General features: G+C 50.1%; 5 protein-coding genes across 5 annotated transcripts; 4 read left to right on the top strand and 1 right to left on the bottom strand.

Moving 5' to 3' along the window:
* Positions 1-8323: 8323 nt before the first annotated feature.
* Positions 8324-9958, top strand: FA10DRAFT_235596 (WD40 repeat-like protein; the record flags this gene model as incomplete). The annotated part of the gene is made up of 2 exons (XM_025519034.1): positions 8324-8585; positions 9084-9958. Coding segments are annotated over 2 exons (1137 nt in total), but the record flags the coding sequence as incomplete, so codon positions are not given.
* A 4159-nt stretch (positions 9959-14117) lies between these two features.
* On the bottom strand, positions 14118-14991 carry FA10DRAFT_270203 (hypothetical protein). The gene has a single exon (XM_025523039.1). It carries the CDS (start codon positions 14957-14959, stop codon positions 14297-14299), a length of 663 nt encoding a protein of 220 aa, XP_025373683.1. The 5' UTR covers positions 14960-14991; the 3' UTR covers positions 14118-14296.
* A 1023-nt stretch (positions 14992-16014) lies between these two features.
* On the top strand, positions 16015-18761 carry FA10DRAFT_56638 (hypothetical protein). The gene is made up of 5 exons (XM_025525577.1): positions 16015-17551; positions 17616-17717; positions 17774-18096; positions 18150-18605; positions 18686-18761. The coding sequence occupies exons 1-4, from the start codon at positions 16099-16101 to the stop codon at positions 18549-18551; spliced, it is 2280 nt and encodes a 759-aa protein (XP_025373682.1). The 5' UTR covers positions 16015-16098; the 3' UTR covers positions 18552-18605; positions 18686-18761.
* A 993-nt stretch (positions 18762-19754) lies between these two features.
* FA10DRAFT_246373 (hypothetical protein) lies at positions 19755-20102 on the top strand (the record flags this gene model as incomplete). Its single annotated transcript, XM_025519407.1, has 1 exon — positions 19755-20102. A coding segment is annotated over exon 1 (333 nt), but the record flags the coding sequence as incomplete, so codon positions are not given.
* A 3657-nt stretch (positions 20103-23759) lies between these two features.
* FA10DRAFT_270199 (hypothetical protein) lies at positions 23760-25209 on the top strand. Its single transcript, XM_025523038.1, has 2 exons — positions 23760-24609; positions 24663-25209. Exons 1-2 carry the CDS (start codon positions 23782-23784, stop codon positions 24855-24857), a joined length of 1023 nt encoding a protein of 340 aa, XP_025373680.1. The 5' UTR covers positions 23760-23781; the 3' UTR covers positions 24858-25209.
* Positions 25210-27952: the final 2743 nt, after the last annotated feature.

The following is a 27952-nucleotide window of genomic DNA, read 5'->3' as shown; positions in this document are numbered from 1 at the left end:
CGATGCACATGATCAAGACTTCCGACGGGGCTGCGTTAGAAGCGTTTATATTGTCGAAAAAGGTGAAATTAGCGAAGGGGCGTGTACAGGAGCCAATCTATGATAGCAGAATTGGCAAGTAGCTGGGCCGAGGAGAGTCTCTGCAATGATTGTTTTAGCAGAAGCAATTGTGACGGTGACGAGCAATAAAGATGGTAAGTGTCTCAATGCGCTTCCATTGAGAGCCGTACAAGAGCTCACGACAGCTTGAAGAAGACTGTCGATCACATCTTTCTCAGAAGGGTTGAGATTGGCGAGAGCGGCCAAGCTACGACTCCGTGAAATATTTTGATTTCTGTTGACACCACCTTCATTGAATAGGTGTCAATCAAAAAGAATATGTGAGACATTGAAATCCTCAGCAAGTCTACGGCACCCATTTTTCCGGTCAGAATTTGGAAGAAAAGGCATCCGAGAGACCGCAAGTCGCTTTTGACACCGTACTTTTCTCCTCTCAGCATTTTCTGTTATCCACAGAAAAGGGTTGAGACAAGGTAAGCTGCCCTAGCTCGTCAGTCTTATGCACAGATTCGCCACTTACTGGCGATCTGAAGCCAGGCGCATGCGTGGCTTGCGCAATAAGCACAATCGTACAGTACGATAGGATGAGGTACTTCTGGGCTTACACCTGCGATGCCCCAGCTTCCTTTAGTGTCTTTGTCGCGGAAATTGCCACTTCAGAGTCGGCGATCGTTGCACGAAAGGCGTGTTCGATTAAGACTGGCAAGTTTAATCCGTGAGTTTGGTCCTTTTCACATCAGCTAAGTCACCATCTCTGACGTCTTTGTGAGAGACGCTTACAAGTTTCATAATTGCTCACCATTGGAGGGATACTTGGTTGTCTTGGCCTTCATGAATATAAGGTGTTCCAGCGCAGACCTGCGCAAAGAGACTTCGTCGGAGCTCAATGCTGTTGCCCCCATCCGTCAAAATGAATGATTTTATGGCCGGACCTTACGTAGCTTTGTTCCTCTGGGCCAGAAACTTTTCCAAGTGTCCATAAAGCCCAAAAATCATAAGAAGGTGCAATGAGCCTTCGGTCTACACATTTGCTTTCGTCGCCACGATCTCTCCTTCTAGCCAACTTCACCGTCGCACGTCTGAACGAAAGGTTTCTGGCGATATTTTTCATTGCTGGGAAAGCTGCGAAGGCCACTTGAAGCGAACTTTGTCGGTCGATATTGGTCGGATCTGCGCAACAAGTGTCTGCGATTATTGAGCCGCCAGAAAATTTGCCCATGGAGTAGTGTTCTTCAGTCTTCAGCCGGCCATCCTCTGTAATAACTCGAGACAGTTTGATGACTCATGTAGTCGACACTTCCGGGCACGCCCCTAGCGCTAGGTGGTTTTTTAAACATCCATTCAGCTTATCAACCTAGTCGCCGCATTGTTGCGCACATAGCGGGGAATGTACAGAACTTAAGAGCGTGGATCTAACCCTTGATACGCACGACTGTTGTGAATGCTATTCATATTTGTGTTGAGAGTGCGAAAAATGGCGTTGCGAAAAATGGCATTGTATATTAGATGCGAAGCACAGAAAACAGAGAATCTCTCGCGAAACTAGCTAAGTCTACCACCTCTCTCTCTTTAAAAAAAAAGCGAGCGTACGAATAATTTCTGACTATTTGGACGCTTTTTGACCAACTATAGCATGAAAGCCAATGGCAGCGACAAGAGAAGAGATGCTTGTTTCTTCCGACACTGGCAGCACTGTCGGGGTAGGGCGCAGACGAGTCCCCCGCCTCCTCTAAATGGCTCGTATAATGGCTAGGAGGATATCTCTCTTTTGCACGCCTCGATGTCAGACGTGCTTGCAGACAGAGCAGTGAGTTTAGGTGCGTGCTACTTCAACAAATATCTCATGCCTCCCCGATCAACACAGGGAACGAAAAAAGTTCAAGTCATTTTTCCATTGGCCATGCCCTCGCTTGACAATGCACCCGAGTAACCTTGACACTCATTTGGTCCTCATCGTGATCGATATTTAGCAGTGCAACAATTATGCAGCCTCACCGCTTTCCACAACTTGTGCTGTCTGTACGTGTTACCCCAGCACATTGTATTATTTACACATCATTCCTCGTAAATTATCAAGGACGTCGAAGTTTTGGTTGACAGCAGGTAAAAGGAGCATAGACCATCTTGAGACACTAGTGCAGCTTCGGTCAACTTTCACCACAGCACATGCTTAGCGAACAACGATGCTCTTCAGAAACGATAGCGTGCTAGAAGAGTACTATTGTATGCTCCCTACTTCACTCGCTATTGTCTCGGCGGAAGGTCTGTCATTCGCAACTCTTGCTTCCTCCGTAAGCCAGAAACATATCATGGTGGTCACGTGTCATGGAAATGAACTGGGGCATTCATTCCACTTACCGTCATTGAAAGGCTAATTCGGGCGCTTGTGGATGGTGCTCAAATGAAAGTCTTAGGCTGTGGCTCAACAGCACGACGTCTCGCAAGATCGAAGGAGCCGCCGACTAGCAGAAGCATTTGCCTATAATGCTGCACGTCTGTGTATGTACGTCCATCCGTCTGCACAGCGCGGTGGTCCTGCACCTACCGTCCTAAGCGGGATCACGAGATAAAAGCAAAAAAAGACAAGACTTGTGCTAAGCAGGTGCTTGATAGCAACTATCTCCTTAAAAATCGTGCATTTTGGACACCTTGAGGGAGACGAGTGGGTCGCCATAACTTGATTGGCCACGATTCTTACGTGCAGCAGCTCCGATTTGAAACCAGTTGCCTCGGCTGCTGCGGATTGCTACGTCACCAGGAGGAGAAAGCGAAGCTTGTTCTGTGAATCGGATGCATCACGGGAGCAAGGGTAAGACATTCATGATGCCTTGGAACGCACAGAGCAAGCCATTTCGTGGCTGGAAGCACCTTTCTGTTAAGCTTGGAACCGCATAATTGGACTGAGCAGAATTCAAGAGCGCAGTACAGCTCGGGCTCAAGGATCTTTTCGGCCTGCTCTGTTCCGCTTTGCTGGCCAGCACTTGCAATTGATAGGGAGCTTCACTGGCTCAAATGTGAACTGTAGTCTTTTGACCCCTTTTGTCTACGAAGTCCGACGTTCGCCTCCTCCCGGGAGTTCGAGATTGTAAGGTATAGCTGGCAGAGCGCAGTGCAACAGCCAAGACGATGATGACATGAGTTCTCACGGTAGTCATCAAGAAGAAGAGAGGAGGGCTGCGGAAACGCTTCGCAGAAACGGGTCACGGTTCGCCTTAAGAATTCTCTTCGCAATTTGGGCATCCATTTTAGCAGACGCATGAGATCTAATTTGGGGTGTCTTGGTATTGAGTAGACCTTACATTGTGAGACTATCTGGCCGCTTGTCCGCCTCTCACCCGAGCATCGCTAGCTGCCATCAAAGAGCCGATGATTGTATAGCGATCAAAGACGCTCTCGATGGGAACGCCCTTCCATACAAGCTCGTACGGTCCGATCTGGTACTTCTCGTGGGGATCTTGAAGCACTCCGCAGATGGTTTGATGAGCCTCATTGGTGTCGCGCAGCGCGCTCCGGCGCCTGCCTTAGTCCGGCCCTGGTTTTCACACCACCTGACGCGCATTTCCCCCTTGCCCTCTATTCAAAAGCGTACGTGTAGCAAGGTACGTTACTCATCGGGCAGATGTCTAACAACGAAATTCGCCAATTCGCGATAGGTCTCGAATGAATTTGTTGGTATCGTACTGTTGTCTTTGCGACGCACCAAGCGATCAAATAGATGTTTAACACTGAACATAATAATTGCCTTGCGTTGGTCGTGGAGGAAAACCAGGCAGCACCGAACCTGAACTCGTAACAAAAAAGGGACGGCGTGGGCACGTTCCTCAAGTCACGTGAAGAAGGGGCTTGCGTGTCGTTCTTGCTTTTCATCTGTAAAGTACCGTCGCGTGGGATCCCGCCCGCTTCCAAATGAAACAGTGTCCCGCGCATGCTTGTATTTCAACGCCTGCTGCGACCTCCATGAAGAGCCTCATAGCCTGAGATTCGACATGCTGGTAGTGCCGATGATTTCGCATATCTTCAGAAAAAAGAACGGATTTCTTTCAGTATGATACTGAGAACGGGCAAGAATGAAAAAAAATCACAGTACTACTCCTTAAACACCAAAATTTCATGCTGTCAACATGCATCACTCTTTTAAGCATATGTGAAGTCTCTCAACCTGGGGTGTGATGTTTCAAAATTGAGCGGAGCATTGCACAAGTACACATGAAATGTGCCGAGGAGGTTCGAATAGGCTTCTACCAGCACGATAGTCCAGACAAGCCCAATCCGCTTGTTCCTCGATTTTGTGCCTCAAAAGACTTTGACATTTCTGGGCCAGGTGGAACTTGGGCCACAAGTTGCTTCATGTAATCCTGCTGTCCAAAAGACCAGCCAGGGAAGGGAGCTCAGACTCTGAAGAGCTATTCGGTGGTACTTGGCGTCCTTCTCCAATGCTTATGCGGCGAGTTCTACCTCACTTGCCCGCTTGTTATTCTCTGTCTATAATTGGAAACCTTACACTCTTCAGTGCGAGGAATTTAGAAATCGTGGAAATGCTGAGTGTGTGGAGACATGCTGTCTTTTAAGATAAAACTTCGAAGAATCTGTCTTGCCTCAAAAAGAAGCTCTAAGTCTCCGAATTCTCAACGAGTCTCATGATGTTGCAGTGTGCCAAATTTTGAGTGAAGCGCTGCTTCTTGGGTAGCACTCTTTCGTTGCTCAATATTGTTGCTGACCGTGATGATCTTAAGAGCGAGCACCTACGGTCTTTTTGGCTGAGCGCTTTTCGCCCAAGCTTTGCTCGTCGTATAACTTATCGTATCTTTTTGTCTGAATCTCGCTCTATTTCGAAAACATTGCCAAAACCTCCTTCGCCCAGCAGAGGCCGACCAACGTACAGAGGTCTCGCTAGCAAGGGACCAGTTTTCGTCTTGTCGCAGGCCGTGCATTTATGAGCCGAAGCAGTACGTGAAAATAATGGAGTGAGCCATGCGCCAGTCAGAGCTTCAGCTACAAAATCAATACTACTTCGGGCAAAACCCCATTTTTTGGTCGGACAGTATGTGCATCGTGATGAGGGGCTGATTTGATGAGGTGGTGACACCATAAAGTCACGTGCTCTCGGCGACTTACAGCCGACAACAACAAACTCCGACTGTCGGACAGCGCAAGGCATAACGATTCCAGCTATCAACTTGTCAGCTTTCTACCTCAGCTACTTATGCTGTCTCTAATGTTTGCAGTGACAAGGTGACACAAACCCGATAATTAAACTTCGTTCGAAGTTATGATATTCGATATATTTCTGATTCCCTGCTCAAGTATTTCAATGAGTTTGTAACTATCGCTGTTCAACCCCTGTGGCTCGAGCTTTCAGTTTCTCTTTAGCTACCTTCTGAAGTGTTCAAAGCCATGCAAACACCATAGTTGCGAATGCACCGCTCAGAGTCTAGTGGTAGGCAGGAGAGTGGCAAAGGAACATATCGAACATGAGGATATCGATCCAAATTTCTATGGCAAGCGACCCACAAAAGTCCGCGAAATTTGGCGTAACCTGCTTCACATTTTACTACATCGAAAGACCCGGCAGAGCTCTTGAGGCTATTATCGAATCTCTTCTTAGTCACGTTTGTCAATTTTGATAGTCCTGAAGCTCAAGAGGTATTCGCTATGTGATTTTGTACGCTCACATCGTCTGAACTTTGGGAGCTCCCCTACGCAGCGATGCACAACGAATGAATTTCTGCAAGGCGCTGACCTAGCCCGGATTCTGCATTGCTGTAGCATTTATTCAAATTTTTTTCCATATCATGGTTGTTGATATGACCGAAGCAGCTTTGGGGTCTTACCACAGTAGTGGCACACGAGGTTTGGCATACGCTGTGAAGCAGACGGTCCATCGGCATCAGAAAGCTGCGAACTCTTACATATATACAAGATCGCTCTCACAAAAATGCCCTCAGCCGCTCACTCAAGCACGTTCGGCTCTAAACTTGCTCATAGCAATGATTCTTGGATCGACTTGGGCGATGACATGACCGCTCGATAAATCACTCCAGCCGTCTCTTTCCGTTGGTGTTTTGGTGTTATTACATCGCTCGTTACAAAAGCTTGCGAGAAAGCGGAAGCACTACGGTGCTCATTTGTGGCGGGCTCTTTTGCCTTCTTCTTAGGTTCTCAGCTACTATTTTTGAGACGGCGTGAGAGATGTCAGGCACTAAGTTGTTGCTCGGATCCGTCAACGTCTACTTCGCCGCTGCTATGATCAGCCCGTATTGCTACTCGTACCGTCTTCGGTTTTTCCTTAGCTGGAGGCGAGTTGACTCGATCTCATCTTTCAAGAATTGTCGGTTCTTTCCAGTCTCTTCTAGACAGTATCGGAACGTTCAGAACAGGGAGAAAAGAATCGTCACAGAAACAATGGGAACAATGTGAGCAACGGGGACAATAGGGACAATGGAAATAATGGGAAGAGTGGGAATAATGGGAATAATGGAAACAATGGAAACAATGGAAACAATGGAATCCGACACTATACTGAAAGTCTAATTTAAGCGAGAATACGGCTCGTATCCCTTAGAAAGGCTCTGCGACAAATTATCTTCTCTTCTGGGGATAAATGCGAGCTCTCGACTTCGACTCTGGTCAACAGACTCGGCCTCAGTGTACGGTACGTACGGTACAGCAGAGATGAGGACTATTGACACTACTGCTTACTTTCTCCTCGATATGTAACATCTGTTAGTGCGAGATCTGGTAGCCTGCTCGGTCTCCCTTTCAAATAGACGACAGGCCACTCGAGCTTTAATAAGGGTATAAGAGAACCTTGTCGCAATCGCTATAGATCCAGCACCGAGGGCAGAAATCATTTCAAACTACCAAGACGGCTTGTCTTTGAAGATCACCGAGTGACAATATATTTTGAAATTTCATGCCACGTTGTCTCGGGCTCGACTTTTTTCATTTTTTTATTAGCGGACTTAACTTTTAGGCCCGGATCATCCAAGACACTTGCATGCGGAAAAGAGTGCGCAATTTGAGACTATACAGCGGTTCGCGCAAGCAGAATATCGCTGAATGTTTCCTTTCAAAGAATCGGAATACACCTACACAGTCACTTATTCTTTTTTAATAGCTCGATCGACACAACCCATGTTCTGACCCCAGACAACTGGCTTGAGATCGATAGTAGGCAAGAACTGTAAGCACCGTGTCGGATTCGCTTCGTCCGAAACCGCTCTAATATGTTAATTCCAACAGGCGACAATGTTCGCAAATTGCAATCCAAGGATTCTCGGGTTGCAACTCTTGGGTTGCAACTCATAAGTCTGAAATTTCCCGTGAGGGGAGGGGGAGGGGGGGCACGGTCAGCGGCGTCGAGTTGGCTCCTTCCTGCTTCGGCAAGTGGAGAGATATTGTCGGCGTTGCCCGATGTCATCTCCGTCAGCAACGACGCCGACCGATTCGCAGCCAACCTAGCTCTGCCCTCAGCGCGCTGAAACAATACTTGTGTCTTGAGGCAGCTGAAGTCCCTCGTTGGTCAAGACATCGGAGGAGAGCCATCATAAGTTACACCATTGGTCAGTCAAAACATCAGAGGGGGACCATCATAAATATAAGAATGAGCGGCTATCCAAGAAGGGATAGCGTCGCGCTTGTCCTGCTGCTTGTGCCTGCTCGAAGTTTTTCGTGGTTTATAAAGTGGACGCCGTCAAAGACGTCGTTCTTGTTCCGACAAATGCCCCCGATCATAACCCGAGTGCACAGTAGAGAGAGACGCGTCCATGACCACCCATAGAGCGCAAACAATGATGCTGATATCCAAGTCAAACCAGCTGGAAGTGCGAATAGTAAAGTGAGCTGTGCCATGCAGATGTAAATAGATGTGAGCTGTGCCTGTGCAAGTCATGCAGCATATGCTATTATGAGGAGACGACCTGGGTCAGCAAAGGAGGATGTGCGGTGGGAGGAAAACGTCAATGAAAAATGCCGCTGAAAAAAAAAAAAAAAACGTGTTGCGCGGTCTGAGAACGGATCTCTGTCATGAAGTCTGTCATGACCACTGCTTGTGTCAGCAATGTATGTCGATTGTGTGTCATGAGATCATGTGACATGGGTCCTGGGTTTGCTGAGGCATGCTTACATAACTAATCACGTGGGTAATGTCGATTCGAGATTCAGTTGTGACTGGTAGGATTAGCACCGAAACAAGCGGCTTCTGCCACGAACGCAAGACCATGAGGTCCGTCATTCACCTCTAGCATCAATCGCAGGCGAGAGACCGAGAAAGCCATTTAGCTGCAAGACGTTTTTCAAGTTGGCCTACATGACGGAGAACAATTGGCTGCGCGGAGGCCGTCTCTTGACGCAGCACGTCTCTTCTGATGCTGCTGCTGACGCAGGTTCCGTCGTGACCAGCCTCTCCATCGACGATGAATGGATCGTTGTAGGCATGGCTAACGCCAAGATCCACGTTTTCGATGTTCGAACCGGTCTCTTTGTCCGCACGCTTGAGGGTCACTCTTCAGGGGTATGGTGCCTAAGTCTCATCGGCGCTTGCAAGCCCCGTCAGCCTTCGGCCCAGCCACAGGCGCCCCAGAGCCCCACCTCGAGTGGCGGCGCTCACGGCGGCGGTGGTGGTGCTTCCTCTACAGCTGCACACGAGGGACCTAGCACTGGCTCTGTCTCGAGCCCTTGCAACAGCCAGCGTCCCCTCTACACGCCCACGCCTGATCTCAACCTGATCCACCACGATCCTCGTCCCACTGCCAGTGCCTTTTCCCCCGAGGTTGCCTTTGTCAGCCTACCGGACAGCCTACCGGAGGACGAGACGCCTGGGATGCCTCGCTCCCGCAGCACACTCGGCCTCGAGACGGACAGCAAGAGACAGCAACACTCGTCGTCCTCGTCGCAATCCTTCTCGATGCACCTTGGACGAGGCACTTGCGTCTTTGATTCTTCGCCCCCCAATTTCACCAACTGGGATCAAGAGCAAAATAGTGGCGATGATGCCAAGCCCAAGACCAACAAAAGCCGCGGAGCTGGCCTTGGCAGCAATTTTGGAAGTCCCTGTGGGAGCGTTAGCGGCTTTGGCAACGAGGGCGCTATCGTCGTCAGTGGGGGCTGCGATCGCGATGTTCGCGTGTGGGATCTCACCACGGGCAAGTGCCTTCACGTCCTTCGCGGTCATAATTCTACAGTGCGATGTCTCCGAGTCCTGGAAGGTCGATCCCTAGCTATCTCCGGATCGAGGGACAGTACGGTGCGCGTTTGGAACATCGAGACGGGTCAGCTAGTCCACCTGCTCTCAGGACATCTTCATTCTGTTCGTTGTCTGGATGTGGCCGGCAACAAGGTTGTCAGCGCCAGCTACGATGCCACATGCCGCATTTGGGACATCGATACAGGCGAGTGCCTCCATGTCCTGCGCGGACACTATCACCAAATCTACGCAATCGCCTTTGATGGCGTTCACGTTGCCACAGGCAGCCTCGATTCGACGGTCCGCGTGTGGAGCGCGGAGACTGGCGAATGTCTCGTCGTGTTTCAAGGTCATACCTCGCTGGTGGGCCAGCTACAGCTGAGTGACAACATTCTCATCACTGGAGGTTCCGACGGAAAGATTATGGTTTTCTCGCTCGATACATTCACGACGGTCCACCAGCTCCTGGCTCACGAGAATAGCGTCACTTGCCTTCAGTTCGACGATCGCTTTATCGTCACCGGCGGCAACGACGGTCGCGTGAAGCTGTGGGACTTTAGGACAGGGGAATTTATCAGAGAGCTCTCGGAGCCCGGCGAGCAAGTCTGGAAGGTCTCGTTCAGAGACGACAAGTGCGTGGTTCTCTGTCGGCGAAACGACCGGACAGCCATGGACGTCATATCATTTCGCCCAATCGAAGAACCCTCTTCTTGATTGCGTCTGCTCATAAAGCTTTCGTAAAGACATTTGAGGGTTAAGGATTAGGGTTACACCGCAGTGCCAGGATGAAGCGACCGGGTCTTTACCACGAGACGTACATCATTGAAGAGTGTGAATCAAGGGCAACCCGGTCTATCAAAGCGAAAAAAGGGGGATTGGCACGTTGTAAGAGCTGTGCCAGGAGCAAAAATGGAAAAACCCTTAAGCATAAGTAGGGTTAGGGTAAGGGTTACTCGGTACTGGTAGCAACCGCGGTTTAAAACGGAACGAACTTGATTCGAAAGTGCGGAACGAGGATTACCCAGTCTAATAGAGCGAAGAAAGAGGGGTTGGCGCGTTGTAGGAGCTGTTCTAAGACCAAAAATGAAAAGCACCCGTCTCAAAGTCGAGAAGTAACACTTGGAAAAGTTTTGGAAAGACTGACGTCGGTCGTCGCCAAATTGCCCGTCGCCAGAGGGCGAAAGCATAGGGCGGGCACATACAACCACTTTGCGTTACCCGATGGTTTTCTCGAATGTGGGTATGGCAGTGCGGGCTCTCCATTGTCTTTATCATGGGCCATCAACTCGAGCTCGTAGTGTCCGTCGACAGATTTAGACTCCAATCTCTCTAAAAATTGTGCCAGGCTCTCAATTCTAAGGATAGCAATGTCATAGGCAAAAGCTTTGCGCGGAGCAGGTCGAGACAATGCTGCTGCTTGCACGTCTTGTTCAAAGTCACTTCGTCGTGGGACCTCATCTGCAAGGCTGGATTGACCGATTTCGACGGCGACACATAAGTATGTTTCTACATCGTCTGTCCATAGGCCTGAGTGGATGCAAGGACATACGACGTTTGACATTTTGAGGGATTGTCGGTACATCTGCGAAATCCACCATCTGCTGATTTGTCCGAATCTTTGGTGGTGGTAGGCGATGCTTTTCATGACAATGGTGGATAAAATCGACTCCGAGAAGGCGATTTGGACAACTTGAAGGTGTCGGAAAAAACGTGGGTGCAGGGGACTAAGCTATTTTTGAATTATCGGTGCTCGCGATCACCACTGATTTTGAGCAAGACGAAGCCCCTTCGCCTTCCGGCTGCTGAGACCGAGAAATTGATGAGTCTCATCAAAAGAGAGGTACCCATGCGCTCCTTGTACTAGTGCTGGGTTAGAGTCAGCGTCACTTCGAAGCCTGAAGAGCAGCATTGGAAGGCGACTTGATTCGGTAGCGTTCAGGCAAAAGCAAATTTGGTAGAACACAAAGCGCATGATATTTGCGAAATTGTGATCTGTTGCAACGGTGTACCAAGACAGGACACTAAGCAGCGAATTGGACGCGGGTCGAATTTTCTCCATCGGCCGAGAGGAAATAATTACCGCTCAGACCTCCCTCCATCTTCGTATCCTCATCACTTGCCGGGGGAGGAGCGCACCTCGCAAAACTTGAGGAGGATGATTTAAAGAATTGAAGAAAAAAAGAAATGCAATCCCGCTTAAGCTCGAGAGCAGTCACGGTCGCTATGCGTCCGGCGGCAGAACAAAAGACGCAAGTGCCTAATCCGAACGGCAAGGACGGTCGCAGCGATGAGCAGGACGGGTTAGCAACGGAGCCTGCAACGGAGAGATAGCAAATCCAGGCAGAGACGAGGGAGAAGACGAAGACGAATTTCCATCGCACCATGATACCTCCTCCTCCTCCTCCTTCTCCTCTGATCGTGACGAGGTGCGGCCCCAGTGCGGCATGGCAAGCGGGCTAATGCCTCTAACGATGAGGATCGCGCAGGCGCCGAATATGCAGTACCGGAACATTCACTCTCCACAACGTCTCCCGCGAATCAACATCGAACGTGCCCGTGGTGCCAGCGCCGCCACCACCATCACCGTTGCTGCCTGCAGCAGCAACAACAACAGCAATAGTGGCAGAAGCAGCACATATACCGACGTTATTGACAAAAACGGCAAGGGCAGGGCATGCAGTCGGCCAGTGGCAAGCGAGCGACCTCGGCCAGAGGCGAATGGCGTCTTCACAAAGACACTTCGACCTGGCACTTCTCTCTCTTGAAGAGACCAACGCATCACTCCAGCCCGGATCTCACGAAGGTGATCCGGTGGCTGCTTCACCAGGCATAGGTTTGGAGCTGTGAAGGGTATTGACGGAAGCCGGCAGTACCGGCCCCCTTAGTCAGCAAGAGGCCAGTGATATACACCAGGGACATTATCATCATTATCATCGGCAAAATTCGCCTGCTGTCGGTCTGGCGGCAGCAATATCGTCGTCCTGGCCCGCATTCTCATTGGACAGCTTCTCCATCGAGCAGACCATGGACGTCTTTCAGCTTGGATCGAGTATTGCTCTCTTGTTCTGGTCCCATAAACATCTCGAGTCATTCCGAGCTCGTCGCTACGTCTTTTGAAAGCTATTGAAGACCCACAGGATGCTTGGAACGCAGGTCAGTCCACTCTTTGGGATCCTCCTGGGGCCAGTCCGAGCAAGCAACAGGCCCAGGAGCTAGATGATTAACCCGCACGTGGAAATACCTCGTAAATTCCGAAAGACATGCAAGCCAGCTCTAGTGTTCATTTCCAATCCGCATAGCTCCCTCCGTTTTCTGAGTCTTGATTGGTGAGAGCGTGCTATTAAAGTGCAATGACATTGTTCAAAGGTGTCAAGTCTCTTTAAGTGCTCGACGAAGACCGATAAGCAATCAAGGTTGAGGCGTGACGAGCGCTCTGGTGCTGCATGCAGTTGTCCTGACGTGAGTACTTTTTCGTACACCCATAGTATGGACAACGAGAAGGGTTTCATGGACACAGCTGTGACGTTGCGCGTGTCCGCTGGTCGCTGACAACCTGGAATGGGGCAAATGTAGCGCGTTTCTTGAAAAGTAGAACCGTTCCGTTCCTTCATTTGGTCAATTGGAGTTGATGAATAGTCATCTCGCCTGTCGATGAGATTCCCTTTCGCTCAGTTTTGTCGAGCCTTCTGCCGAGAGAAGGGGCTCATTGGAAAAGGTAAGGTGCTGGTGACAATGCCGCTGGTTTCTGGTCCAGGCGGCGGCTTTGCTTGTCGATTGCTATTGCAGACTGAGCCACCTTGCTTGTAGTACCGAACCACGAGAAAGCTGATACTGTTCCTGCAGACAGCTTAATGGAACTTGCCGCTTCATTTGGGACGTCATTGAAAGCCGGTTCCATTCTGCCTTGCGTTGGAAACGATCTGCCTTGCGTTATCAAAAGAGGGGCGTTCTAACTCGGGGTCTTTTGAGCCATAGGATTCCCTGACAGAGCGAAAAAATTGAGGTAGAGCAATCTCGAGACGTTGCTCTCTTGACGTCCCTTGTAATGACGTGCACTAGCTCTACAGCGACCGCGAAAGGTCGAAAAATCGTTCCGACAAAGGATTGTCGGAGCAGTCTTCGGATGACCGTAGCACTTCTGGACAATCCAGAGGCGGCAGAGCTTGGTCGCATCTGCCGAATTAGTTCCAAAATGAGAGCAATTCATCACCAGGTCTTCTGGATCTTTGAGTATGATCGCATATTTCGCGTCCGTGGACGTCATTGCCTGGCATAGCGGCGGATGTTGAGCTTCGAAAAAAATTGTTGAGTATAGAAAGCTACACCGCTTGAAACGGCCGAGACAGGCGAGGTGTAACATTACCACAGAACAGTGCTGGATAGAATTACCATTGTTCGGTGACGCTTTGCTGGTGTCGTAATACTGTGCTATCCTTTACAAGCTCTTACAATACTCTAGCTCGCAGAGTTACTAATGCGTTCGTTCGTTCCCGTACCCAAATTGCCGCTCTTCCTACTGCTAATCACGCTTGAGTAAGAAAGACGCCTTGTTCCTTCACTTGCGCTCCACGACAATACCCCGACCCATCGTTCATCTGGTGAGAACGATGCCCACACCGTGGCCTTCCTGACCATTCATACTTCATCATAACCGCGTCCTCTCCGGCTTTCCCCGCTTCCTTCTGAAGCTGCCGAAAAAACAGTCTATTGAGGTGGCATAGTGGAATGCTGAGGTAATTAAAAACACAAAAACAAGTGCCAAAAAGCGTATGCGGAGCAAGTTTAAAGAGTTTGTTTGAAATCCGGATGAACCTGTCTGGACGCCGCTCAAGTAAGTAGAGGCGGTGACCAATCAGTGCTGGCACATACATACCCTTCGCTCCCCTCGACGATGGTCTGTGCATGCTCACGGGTTACCACCCTCACGATTGGCTCTTTCTGTTGATCGACTTCTGACCTGCTGATACGCTTCAAGCTTCTCTTGTGTTCTCACAGCTGGACTGCTCCGATGAGTCATTACGCAAAGCCAGAGGGTTCCCATGAGGGAGTCTTTTACGACGCCGCTGTCCACTGGGTAGGAGCGCACCTACCGAACGAGTACTGTGTGCCGCAGTAGGTACCATCGACGAGCGTGTCTGCTGGCGTCAGACTCACGTGCCCGACCCAAGATCCTGCCGCGTCCACACGAAGGCACTGCACGCCGCACATATCGGCTTCGACTTCGGAGAGATAGGAGGCCATCGTGCGAACGACAACGTCGCGATGCTTGGACTCGCTGCAGTCTCCGGTCACGTACACCTCCCAATGCACTTTGTCGAGGGGCCGCGTGTGTATAGTGTACTTGCAGCCAGAAGGACGGCCAATCCAATATCTAAAGACTCCCAAGAGGCAGTGTAGAGCGATGAGAGCCAGGGCCCAGGGCCAGACGCTGTCGAGCACCCGGTAGCGAGGACTAGCGGCGGTGGAGAAGCCAGCTCGGCTGTTATCGCGGCGATCAGAGTGATAGCACCAAACGGCAACTGTCGAGTCCCAAATGATGAGCAGGCTTAAAAAGAGGGACAAGGTGGTGTAGCTATCGCACTGGTAATAGAGAAGGAAGGCGTGGGTGAGGTTGCAGGAGATGATGAAGGAGAGCGGTGCGAAGCCCAATTTGGATTCTTCTCCGTCTAAGGGCGAGGCAATGGGAACTGCCTTTTCTGGTGGAGGCGAAGCCATCATCTTTACCAAAAGCCCTGCGAGTGCCGGTGGTGGGGTGATGAGGTGGAAGCAAGCTGGTGTGGACATTCTTTGTTTACCCTTGCGTGGCATCCCGCTAACGTTACTTACCGAAAATGTGTCCCGCGACGCTTTAAATTAGCCTAAACTCATACTTCGGCACCAGAGAGATCTTGCATGTTACTACAACTTTCCTCAGCCTTATGCAACACCGCTGCAGCAAGATTGAGTGCGACATTGTCAAAGGGCATCAGGTACCAGGCAGGAGGGTTTTCTTGTTATCTGTGGCCTTGTTGAAACTCTCGAGCCAACGCAGCATACCTCTGTGTTATTTGGGCCATGCTGATTCCACTCAACAGCACAGTTGCCAAAGGTGCTGGCGTTCTGCTGTACATCCAATTGTCAGTTAATGAGATCGGCGCTCCTAGCGACAGAGGAAATGAGAGAAGCCGGGGTGTCGGCAACTATACACCCACGAGCTGACATCACCTGAATGAAGGGAGCGCAGACACAGGCGATGTCTTGATGAATCATCAATGGAGAGTTACAAGCAATGAGGACGAGCTCAGCGACGACCCTTCGAGGTAGTCGATAAATCACTAGTGGCCATTTTCGATTCTGGAGCAACGATGCATAACACTCCAAAGCGAGAACATTTCTAAATGTACGAGAAAATCGGCAGCTAATCAGAGATAGGGGCGGGTAGGCAGGGCACACTTATAGCCGTAGAGATCATAGTGATCCGGTTGCCATCAAAGGGGGTATCATGAACCTTGTACCTCCCTTTATGACAACAAAGTCTTAGTTCATCTCTCCCTCTCAAGAAAGAGTCTTTAAGAAAAAGTCTAATTTCGACAGATGCGAGCCCTATTCCAAAAGTAAAGTTTGCGATCACACTGCGTAATTTCAACCGTATGTGCCTTGAGAAGAAGCTTGCAAGCCAACAAAGAAGGGTGTCTTTCCTGCACGGGTATTTATTTACCTTAAAGGTGTCACCACGCGGAAGACCGTGCACGTGGATACCCCAGATTCTACCAGCTCGGCAATCTTCATTCGTGCGATCACATGGTCGAAATGGCGCTTGTTACTTACATCACTTAGCCTTTCTTTTTACTACCACCTCGATTTCCTTGCTGGAGATGTCCGAGCGACTTCCCGCTCAATTGGTGTTCGATTCGGCATCAGTTCCGCGCCAAAGACCAAGAGCCAGAGCTGTGTCTGCCAAATGCTGCTGTTACAGCTTCGCTTTGATCATCGCCGCCTTCGTTCTCTGCGCCTTCGCACTTCTGGCGCAGACAACCTACAAAATCGCCCGCAACATAGCTTCGCCCCACGAAGATCTGACCGCAAAGAGCACGAGCATTGACGTTATCAAACCCCTGATTAACAGCACCTCCCGTTTCGACATTCTGGCTACGGTCTGGCTTGATGTCACTCAGCATGTCGCAGCCGGCAAGCAGCTCCCGTCGGAGACTAGGGTGGTCACATACACGTCTCCCGCTGGTCCGGAGCGGTCGGAAGCTATTCTATTCAGCGGTAACATTGTCGCCAATACTACTATGTTGAGCCGTGTGCACGGCAAAGCAAGGATCAAGGTACCGATCGAGCCGCTGTACTCGCAGAGTCTCGGGCCTTCGACATTGCGCGCTACCTTTCAGCTGAAGCCACATGACCAGAGCGCTCTCGGTACATTTGAATCCAACCGCGCCATCTACCCTGCTGGCTTGCCGGTGGGCCCACGTTCGCCGTCTTCCCCTTTGCTTTTCAAAGAGAAGTCAATCAATGAGACTTCGCGCCCAGGTACTTTTACCGAGGCTCTGGAGCATTCTTCGGTCAATGCGAACCTTCTGACGCTGCTTCCTAGCAAATGGAGACTCGAGGATGCTATGGATAATTTACGGGAGCGCAAGATGGATGATCTCGTGGACCCGTACTTTGACAGATCCGCGGCCAACTGTGCGTTTGCGAACAGAGACGACGTCAATAGTCATGGTCGACATTTGTACGTTGGCAAGGAGCAACAATTGATGATTCCCCATATCATCACCCGCACCCGCCTGGTCCTCGTGAAGGAAGAGCGAGAATTCGATGCTGTCCACTATATGAAGAGGTGGAAGGAGGCCATCAGTCAATTTTCCGCCGCTTGTAAGGATATCGCGGAACGCGCCGCTACTTGCTCGAGGCCATACCAATTTTCTCTCTTTGAAAACCTCATAAGCACAAGGATTGTAGAGGGAGAGCCTTCGCGGCATTTTTACGCCCCTTTCCTTGTCCAACCATGGCGAACGATTGCACCACGTCATCACCGAACACTGCCCCTTTCGAAGTCATGGGAGGCTGGCGCTTTACCAGTAGAAGCGGACGAGGGAAAATGTCTTATTCCGATGCTTGACGTGGACGCATCGGGGGAGCACTTTGTCCTGGATTGGGATGTGCCCTTCTCATCCCACAGCCACATGCGCGCTTCCATGGCTGAGACGGTACATTCGCAGCAATCGCTGGCGACCTCGGCCAGTGTGACCATCCTCGAGCTACCGGCGGCGCCAAGGGTGAATATAAGCGAATCTAGCGACATCGAATGGCAAGTCCAAGGTGAGTGACGCACACGCTGACCTCGAAACGGCCTGTCTGACCCGTCAATTACCGTCGCAAAAAGCCTACGGATTCGGAGATCGCGAACACCAAAAGAGCCGGCCGACCCTCTCCCTGTTGAGTCACGCTGTTGAAACTATCTTCTGGCTCATTTGCTTGCTACTCTGTGAGTATACTACGTAATTCTTGCTGGCGCCGGCTTATTACTTTGTTCTGTCCCAGTGGAGCCACTTTATTGGTATTCCCGAGAAACCAGCGCGGGTCTCTCTGGTCGCGGCCAGTGGATGTTGATCGCTGCAGCTTGCCTGGATGTCTGGCCACAAGTCAACGTGCCGCGAAGCTTTGACTTTCTCAGCATCACTGCTCTTCTGTACCTTCTCTTTTCAATCGCTCCGCTGCTTTTCATGCTGTCAGTGCTGCTCAGGCTGGAGTACGTCTCGTCGCGAAAGCCGCTGAAGCGACGGCTGCGGCGGCGTCCCGCAGAATCAAGAGAGCGTTTGACAGCGCGTCTTGATGGCCGCTTTGGATGGGTCGTGCCGATCGCTGTGAGTGACACGAGGTAAGGTGACAACACCTCACACTGACACGTCCACAACAGCTGCTAGCATTTTTCCTAGCAACGATTCGCTTCGTCGAGCCTCACAAGGTCGCCGTCAAGGCTTCGGTGGGCTGCCACCACACGGATGAGCAGGCTCTTTCTATCCACCTTCTACAGCTCTCGTATGCTCTCTCTCGGTCCGGTCAAATTCTGCAAATGTGGCACAACGTCCAGTCTAGATCATTTGCGGGCAGCTTCAAGCTTTCGGTGCTTCTCACCTTTTTTGCTATGGTCATAGGCACTAGTATTGATCACGTGGAGATCATCGGTGGCTGGAAACCAAGCCGCGACGACATCACCTTAAGCGATGTCGAGGACTGGCTCCTGGCCGTCGTACTTCTGTACCAAGCGCTGTCCTTCCCAGGCGTTCGACAAGATGCGGACGACTACAACAAGTTATGACCCAAACGCGTAATGGTGTAACATCAAGAACTCTATCATCAGTCTTTCAAATGGGTAGGTATCTTAGTATCCTGGTACGTGCTTTTTCATATTATGCTGATATTCTGTTCATGCTGATTGAGATCGTGGTGTAGGATAAGACGCAACTTTTTCAGATCGTCACACGCGCAGAAAAGATGGGGACGCGTTCTCTGACCACCACGCCATCCCCACTTTCAAATTTCTTTCACTGACGTGCTCATTGCTTACAGTCATTTCTTTTGGCTTGTTCTCAGCTCTCAGGCACGCTACAACCACGATTTTGGTACAGGTAGACTTTTGTTTCGCTCTACCACCCCCTTCAACAACCTGGTCTAAGAGTTGGTCTGTTTTTCACGTACCTCACTTGAAGCATAGGTGATTTTATTCCTTTATTTCTGCCTCTAAAACAGCTCCTTCAACGCACCAACCCCTGCTCTCTTTGTCCTGATAAATTAGGTAGTTCTCTATCCACACGTTCGAATGGTCCATGTCTCGTTGCATAATTCCGGTCGCTTCATCCTGGCACTGCGGAATCCCCTAAAGCACTGCAATGTCACCCTACCCCTACCCGTGGCCCCTGATCTTTTTGGATCATATTTGCGGGAAGCTCTGTTGTCATAACGGTAGCGCGTGTTGCATCGTCAGAAGACATTTTATCAGCAGATAGACACCTGTCTCGGAAGGATGCCCCAAAATAAGGCCTATATCACTCTTAGGGTTAGGGTTAGGGTTACTACGGACTGCCCAGATGAAGCAACCGGGGTTAGGTAACGACACATATATCATTGGAAAGGGTGGAACGAGGGCTACCCGGTCTATTAAGACCAAAAAAGCAGGGGTTGGGACGTTGCAGGAGCTGACCTGGGAGCAAAAAGAAAAAAAAATGACTTATGTCTGGGTGAGGTACGTGAAAAAGACTAACCCTTGGAGAGCTTTTTTGATGGCTAGCTAGAGTGAGATGAGCCAATACCATTGGTACCAAAATCATGGTTCTAGCAGGCCTGAGGGCTGAGAATGATGCAAATGACATAAATCGAAACAATGAGTATGTCAGTGACATAAGAACTTTAAATTGAGGATGGCGTAGTGGTCAGAGAACGCGTCCTTATCTTTCTGCACGTGAGGAAATCTGAAAACCTGGGTTTGGCCCCACACCACAATCTTATATCAGTACAAACAGCATATCAGCATATCAGCATGGAAGAAGAGCTTGATGTGGACCGCTGGTGCACCACCATGTATGCGCATCAGCTTCTGGAGACCATTGGACGCCCCAGCACAACCTTTGTGCTTGCCAATCATGCTCCCCAGATCCAGGACAATCCAAAATACAAGGACTGGATGTATGTGGCACGCTCCTCACTCTATCTTCTGGTTCCCCCGTCACACAAGGCATACATCATCAGGCAGCTACACATCCGTCTGTTTGTGATCCTAGCAAGCAAGTATCCACGGACATTGACGCAAAGACAGCACATAATTACACTATCCATGCTGGTGGAAGTGCTTGAGGAAAGCCATTGCCATTCTGTGCGGGCGCAGGCCCACGGGATGAAGCATCCACTGCAAGGAGAACATTCCCTCCAACTGGACGCACTGCATCCATTGGACAAGACCAATCTCTATGATGTAGGACGGACGGTGGAGGCCAAGGAGATCTACACATTCAAACCCAAGACTGGCAAGACAGGGATGCAGGTGTACAAGATGATCCTCCCGCAGGGGAAAGGGCATAGGAGCATCGAGTGCATTGTGCAGCACAAGCAGCAAGGACTGAGGGTCAAGAATTATCCGCGCTACGTACACATGATCAAGGCCAAAAAACATCAGTACAGCCGTATGGGTCTACGGATGATGGGCACGGCCAAGACACGGCTGCGGGCAGTTGAGTATTTTGTCTCTGCTATGGACTAGTACCACCAGCTGGGTGGCTACCGGGATAGAAGTGTCAGTGAGGGCAGCGACGCTGTCTGAGGCGCTTTCTATTCTGAAGAAGTAGCAGTTGCTGATGCTGGACAGCTGGGATAACTGGCTGTCTAGGTGTTGCTTCACTGTGGGAGAGGTGCGTGGCAATGTGCTGACGATGCTGGGGTATGCGTGGCGGCAGAACATCCTGATGGGGCGGGACAAAAAGAAGATGGATGATCTGGAAAGCAGGCAATTTGCGCTGAATGATAGAAGCACGCACAAAGTTGGCGAATACGGTGATTGACAGAGATGTCGTCTGCAAGCGCCTCTAACTCAATGACGAGACGCTCTTGCGCAATTCCATCTTGCTCGCGGCCCACGACAGGTAAAGATCAAATTGATCCGAGTGGCAGACGCTGGTGTCTGCGGCGTCGGTGGAGCTCTTCACAAATACGGACAACGGGTGAAGTCAATCGGAAAGGCAGCGCTGGCGTCGCAGTCAACATTGCCAACGCTGCCATCCGACTTGAACTTAAGCGAATGCAAGATAGCCGCCGACGCCAATGCGAGGCCCATCGGACACCGAAGTCGAATCCCAAGTGAGGCCTCGGCGATCCGTGACGGGATTGATCAGGTTCCGGTTAGAGCAAGATAAAATTTGAGTCTAGTTTAGGTTCAGGACTGACAATTAAAGCTACCTTCGAGCAGCACCAATGACATGTCCAGAGCGTACCGACAGTGGCGATAATAGCAACAACATCAACTCGAGTATCCCCTTCAGCATTCTTATCGGCGCGGCTTGAACGCTTGCTGCTGCTGCTATGGGGAAGGTGTAGCGTCACCCGAGTGTTTCTTGAGCTGAGACATATGCAGACCTCCAATACAAAAAAAGTCTTCTGAAGACCATACGAGAATAGCTCAACCCAACGTGACGATATCTGAAGAATTGTTCTTAATCTGGCAGATGCTGTGTTTTGGCAATGCTGCTACTGCAATCTTGTCTCAAGACCAGAACAAGCAAGTATTATCAAAGTGCATCTGCCCAGAGTTGGTGGCATAGTCTCGCTATTCGTATATTCCAGGGATCGTGCACAGATGTCACTCAAGGAAAAAACGGTTCTATTTCATTCTGCATGTATGATGTGGTATGATGTACCTTGAGAGGTTCGAAAAGGGACTGTAAGCCTGCTGCGAATGGAGATCGCAGGCAGAGAGTATTGGCAATTTGGCAGAAAGATGCTTGAATAAGGTCGAGAGAGGACCCAATGACAAAGAGTAGCTTGTCGTGTTGAGCTCGAGAAAGTTTGCACCCACAATCAAACGCTTTTGCCTTCGATCCATCGACTAATATTTTGATGAGTGTTGAAGATACTTCAACACCAAGCAACACTCAAAGACAGGCCGTCTCCGGGGTTTGAAAAGAGTTCTAGCACCGAGTGCTAGATACACATGATTTTCGAAAAAAGTCTCTCTTCATCAAAATTGCATTTCATCTAACCCAGAGAGTGTGATCGATCCATTACGCTACCAGAAGTTTCATATAGGAAGAAGCTGTACCATAACATCAATAGTCCACAGTTATTATTTTGTCTGCTGCATAGTATTTAAGAATCAGTTCGTGGGCCATAATCTAAATGGAGAGCTCTGCATCACCAGAAAAATGTTCGGACTTACTTTGGCAGCCTAGAGAATTTAAGAGATCTTCGAGGGAGCCGGACTGTGTTTTGATCTGTGCTTTGGCCTGATATTTCACGAGATACGCCTTTTTTGAAACCTTGTTCCCTTTGTCTCCCTTGTTCCCATTGTTCCCCTTGTTCCCCTTGTTCCCCTTGTTCCCATTGTTCCCCTTGTTCCCATCGTCACCCTTGTTCGCAATGCTCCCATTGCTCTCGTACTGATCTTCGTATTATCATTTCCATCGTTCTCACTGTCTTGACACAACTTGCGATGGATACGACCAAAGCTATGTCCCGCAACACATGACAAATGGCTTATTTTCGGGAAATGCAATCCATCGAAATGCACCAAAATAAAGGCGACACGTGAGAAGCTCTCAGTTCTCGGCCGAAAGACCTTCGTGGAATTATCGATGGGAATGCGAAATAGAATCTCAGCGAGGAGGGCCTAGGATCTGGTTTGTGCTGTCACGTGCGGCTGCAAATTTCGCTACCGGTAACGGCTTTGCGTAGAATTATTGCGATGCTGTTGAACAAGCGAGTATGCGGTTGTCAAATGTAGGTGCGCTGAGACCAGCCAATACTGTCCCTCTTTCAAACGCTCACTACCTCTTTACATCTTTTCCCCACTAGAGCTTCGGCCGGGTGGCTGGAAAGTAAAATCGCCTTCGCGGCGCCATCGCTTCTCTGTTTGGATTTGATCTCTTTTTATCGCGCCACGCCTACTAGTCGTACGATGTTTGACATGCGTTGGAGTTACAGAAGTCCACGCCACCGGTTTCTCGGCCATCCGTCAAGTCTAAGAGGTCATAATCTATAGTCTAAACGTACTTCCCTACTTCACATGCTCACTTTTCGTTCAAGGTCTGGCGACGAAGGTACCCTGAGCATTCTCGTTTGCTCAGTGTAGTTGCGCTTACCTTTCCAGGTTTTCTTTGGCTTTTCCACATTCCACATCACCTTTCCGGCAGCGCGCCCCGTATGACGAGCTTGTTGTCGCTAGATGGCGGAGTCGAAGAAATTGGATGCGGTCAGTGTCGCTTCCATTTACTTATGCACAGCTGTCGTGGCGATCTGAGCAATCTATTGACCGACTGTCTACACTCTGCGACTGATGACACCAGATAGCTTCTCTTACATACCACTGTAGCTTCTGCACTCAACTGGAGCTCCACAATGTAGTGTCCGCCTACATAAAGGATGAACTCGCCTATGGTAAGGTTCTGCCTGTCCTTCTTACCATATCGCCGTCTTGCTGATCCTCATCTCCGCGAACACTATAGCTACGCTCTTTCTCATGGCGAAACTTTGAGACTGTCAGTGAAAGCAAAGGCGACCTTGACAAGCAGACAGTTGTCTTTGGAGAGACCCGGCTTTTATGCAGGCCCTGACCATCTACTGCGCTTTGATCTGGGCGTCTCACAGCTGCTTTGGCCTAGTCCTACAGAAACGAGATCGAAAGGAAATGAAAATCCTGACGCCTTTCCGGTGATGTCACGCGTCTTCCACAGCTCTTCCACGTGCCCATTATATCTCCGTCCTGCTCTACGAATTTACAGATTGATTCCCGCTCTCGCATAAGTCTCGACGTCGCAGCGAATGTTCAGCTCAACTCGACCCGCGTAATGCCTCGCTCGAATGTTTCCCATGCTTCATACAGCTCTGCAGCAAGCGCATCGTTCAGAATCAAGTCTCTGAAAAGGGCCGGCATTCTCTTTACACCCTCTGGAGCGCCCTGTCCGGAAGAGATTGCAGTAGTCCGTGATGTTTTGATCTCATGCCCTCGACAATTACGCGCCTGCAACAACATTGCAGAGGTCGAGACCTTGGTGCCGCAACTCGAACAACCTCATGCGGATGACTTCAGAAGGGCAGTCAAGTCGGCGAAAAGCTTGCCCAACTCGAAAATCGACGAATGCGCCTTGCAACACGAGAGAGTATGGATGCGCGTGGTAAACGAGGTGATCCTACACGAGCTCATAGACGCCAAATCTGCGCGAGAGCTCACTAGCACGGAAGATTACCTGTGGACGGAGGGCCGTCACCTCATTGTCTCGAGTGCTGAATCTCTACACGACCCAAAACCTGATTTTGCATTTGGGATCGCTCCGAAGAACGCTTCTCAGGCAGAGGACAAGGACGATAATACAGTGACTTTCGATGACACAATGCTCGATGCCCTTCACCGATCTGTTTCTTCGGCTCTCACGTACAGTCCGTCGCAAATGCAAGACATCTGTTATCCTTGCTTCGTCTACGAGGCGAAATCAGACAAAAATCCAATCCTATGGGCCGAAAATCAGGTCGCTGTGGGAGCTGCCCGCGCGCTTGCCCTTCTCAGCGAGCTCGCCGAACTTTCCGCAATGTCATTCACTCCATGCATCGTAGCTCTGACTTCTGCTGGATCGCAGTGGAATATGCATCTGGCTTACATTGGGCAAGACTCAGGAGTGGTGGGTCACGTCCATATAAGCTTGTGATGTGAACTCACCAATCCATTCTATAGATTCTTACACCTATATTGGACAGACCGCTTTGGATTCGAGACGAAGTTGACAGGACGAAGCTCTTTGCGCTACTCTCTCGTGTCAAGCGATGGATGTTGGGTCCATTCAGAGAAACCGTTAGCGAACGCGTCGTGAAAATCTGGCGAGAGGAAAGACGTAGCGAGAGAGCAAAGGTGGAAGTGCTACATACTTGACAACAAGCGACGCACTTTCAGCCTTGGCATGGTCACGCAGTGTTCCAGAAGTTGGAGAAGCTCGAGCCAAGCTTCGCTCTTGGGCATGGTGCTGCAGACCGAATGTCGTAGCGAGCACTGGATCTTATTTGCAAGTAGGTTTTCTCACGAAGAATGTATTTTTACGATCGTTCCTTTCCTGAAAAAGAATGCTTGGCTTCGGAATTCTCTCTTTTTCGGAGGCAAGCGATCCGTGCTAGGCTAGTGATCGCTGAAGATCTTGATGGCGAGTGCGGAGGCCTCATTAATAATTTCTGGCACGCACTTCGGCAGCACATCCGCAATTCTCTTCGGCTGCGCTGCCATTTACGACTGTGGCAATGGGAACTAATTACTCTAATACATCCATTATCGAAGAAAGCACGGACCACGATTGAATCTCTATATCGCAAAAGTTGTCAGAAGAAATCAGCCCTCGATCATCCATGAACAGCAGCCTCTCATGGCCTCATTCTCGACTCATCCCACCTAGACATACACGCTCCAATTGAGGTTGGAGGGGACACTATACAAAGCGACGAGCGAAGATGCTGCGGACAGCCGACAAAATGAGCATGGTGCAACGAGAAACAGCGGGAAGACATGATCAAACATCATCGAACGAAGTACCTCTCACATTATTCAAAAGAAGAGGTAAGTCTTGTGTGCTTGATAAGGCATTGCCGATAGTGAAAAGCGAGCAGTTGCCTATTTGGTAGCTCCCGAACGCTCCGAAATCGGAATCTAGAGCACGGAATCTCCTTTCCGTGGAAATCTCTGCTTTCGTCCGCAGGGTCTTCACAGTAAAAGACGTGGACGACCAACGTGGTCGGGTCGTCTGGTTTAGGATAGAGACTCCGTTCTCCTCTATCAAGAGCGTGATGAAGATCGCGTGTCAGGAAGATACCATAACTGACGTTGTAAAGATATCCTGGGTCGAAACCCAGAACTTCTTCGTAGTATTCCGGTCGGCTGACCGGTAGAATGTGACATGCGACAGCCTTTGCGCTTTCCGAAACGATGCAATAGCCATCCCGAACGCCGAGCAGGAATCGAAAGTGATTTTGATTTGTGGAGCTGCGCGACGAATGGCTCATCGTATCGGAACTACGGCTGGCAGGATCAGGTCCTCGTCGCTTGTAGTGAAAGCGTGGACCTCGACTAAGGTTCGGCGGGAGCGTCGGCGCATCATGTCGAACGAATCGATACTTTCCCGGCGCGGGAACGCTGGGAAGCCCAAGAGCATCCGCAGAGACAGAAGCAATGTGCCCTCCCTCTTCGACGACCGATTGTGTTGCAAAGAGCACATACTCCCAGGAAAGCACGCCACCGACCCTCATGAATTCGACCGAAAGCAGGATTATCCTACTATCGTGCACGTCGTAGACCTGAATTAAGCCGTCTTCAGGCCAAGTCTCCGCAGTCGAAGGGTAGATGTCCACCATTGTGAAGAACGCAAAGTAGGTCGTGGTGGTGAAAACAAAAACCTCTAACGCTATTGACGCGCTTGAATGTTGAATCGACCGGATGAGCTTTGGATCACGTGCGAGACTTCATCCGCGAACCTTTCGCCTGCCAGAGACTCGAGATCGTTCTTTCGGTGAGACAAGGCTTCTCTTTGAGCAGTGGCTACCTGCCCGGAGATTTTCCTCCTCTACAGTCAATCAACTCGCTATGCATAAAGGCGCCCTTGTGAAGACCATGGAAGTAAACCTAGTCTGCAGACAACATTAAGGTCATATTTAGTAGGTCCACATGCTTCTATTGCGCTGCGCTTCAATATTCTCGTCTTTGCAAGAGGCGAAGCTGAAGCAGAGCTGGTCAGGCTCGATGCTCAGGGGCACACGATGCGATCATGACCAACAATATCGACGCTCGTTATATTCGTTGAGTAGCCACTGAGCTAGCCACCTTGATAGCGGTACTTTGCTAGAATGCAGCCATCATCACGAACCTCACAAAATATACTTCTTCACAATGTTCCTTCAATCTACGCGAGATGGGCTTGCCCAAGTCTCATCGGCAAGGACCCTACGCCCGTCTAATGGAGTTTTGGGCGCTCGGTCATTATACTTATCAAATCATTCGAGAAGACTGATACTCTGCAGTGAATAGACCGATACAATGACCAGCGGCTGGTACTTCTGCTTCTCAAAGGCTAATGCTAAACTGCAGTCCCTGACAGAATCTCTTCTACATTATTTTGACAGCATCAACGCGACACTCTACTATCTCAGTAACACTATCCATACGTCGTTTCTGCCGCACCACGAGTCGACAGACGCCGTCCTGTCGGTCGGAAAGGACCACGAGCTCACAGCTGCCTCTGCTCACAAGCCTTATGGACATGGGTCTCACCTCATGCATTTGCGGCAATGTCCACGCTGTTTTGCTCTGATCATCAAAGTGCAAGACGAGTTGTAGCGGTGAGCTGCCCCGCTGTACGAAGAGGCGCGCCGTGGGCACACGTAAGCCGGTGACTTGCGAGTCGCCATGCTAGGGGCTGCTTGCTGGCACTGAGCTCTGCCGTGGCTGCTGCTGCTATTGTTTGCTCGCGTACCGAATCCGTAGATAGATGTGGCAGCTCATCGTGCCCGCACGTTCTCCATCAAGCCCCAGACAATAGATGAGATTCACGGACCTTCTCGGTGATCTGATAAAGGGTGAAGGAACGGACGCATTACCTTACTGTCTCGGAGTAGATTCCTCTAAATGACTCTTCGTTCGCGACAGAGCTTATGGTCGTTTTCGAGGGCTCTCGCCTCTGATGACAATTGACAATTTTTCTGCCTAGCCGGTCATTCTTCTCTGCAGCCTTGGAGGGCCTGAGTAATGGTAAGGAAGATCGCTGCGTGAGAACCCTTGTGAGGTGTGAGGTCGGATCGAACGATTTTCAACGTGAATACTTGGACGGAAATAAGTCAGAACAACATTAAACAGCCATGTGAAACAATACACATACAGAAGGGGTAAATCATGGATAAGTACTTTCTCGCTCTGAGCACAAGATAAGGACCACCTTTCGTGGTGCCAGCCAGCCAGTTTAGGTGCGGTGATGCCAGAGACGACAAGCTGAA

This window comes from Acaromyces ingoldii, assembly GCF_003144295.1.
Source record: "Acaromyces ingoldii strain MCA 4198 unplaced genomic scaffold FA10scaffold_13, whole genome shotgun sequence".
In the NCBI taxonomy this organism is placed as follows: Eukaryota; Fungi; Basidiomycota; class Exobasidiomycetes; order Exobasidiales; family Cryptobasidiaceae; genus Acaromyces; species Acaromyces ingoldii.
This window is presented reverse-complemented; position numbering and strand designations above follow the sequence as displayed.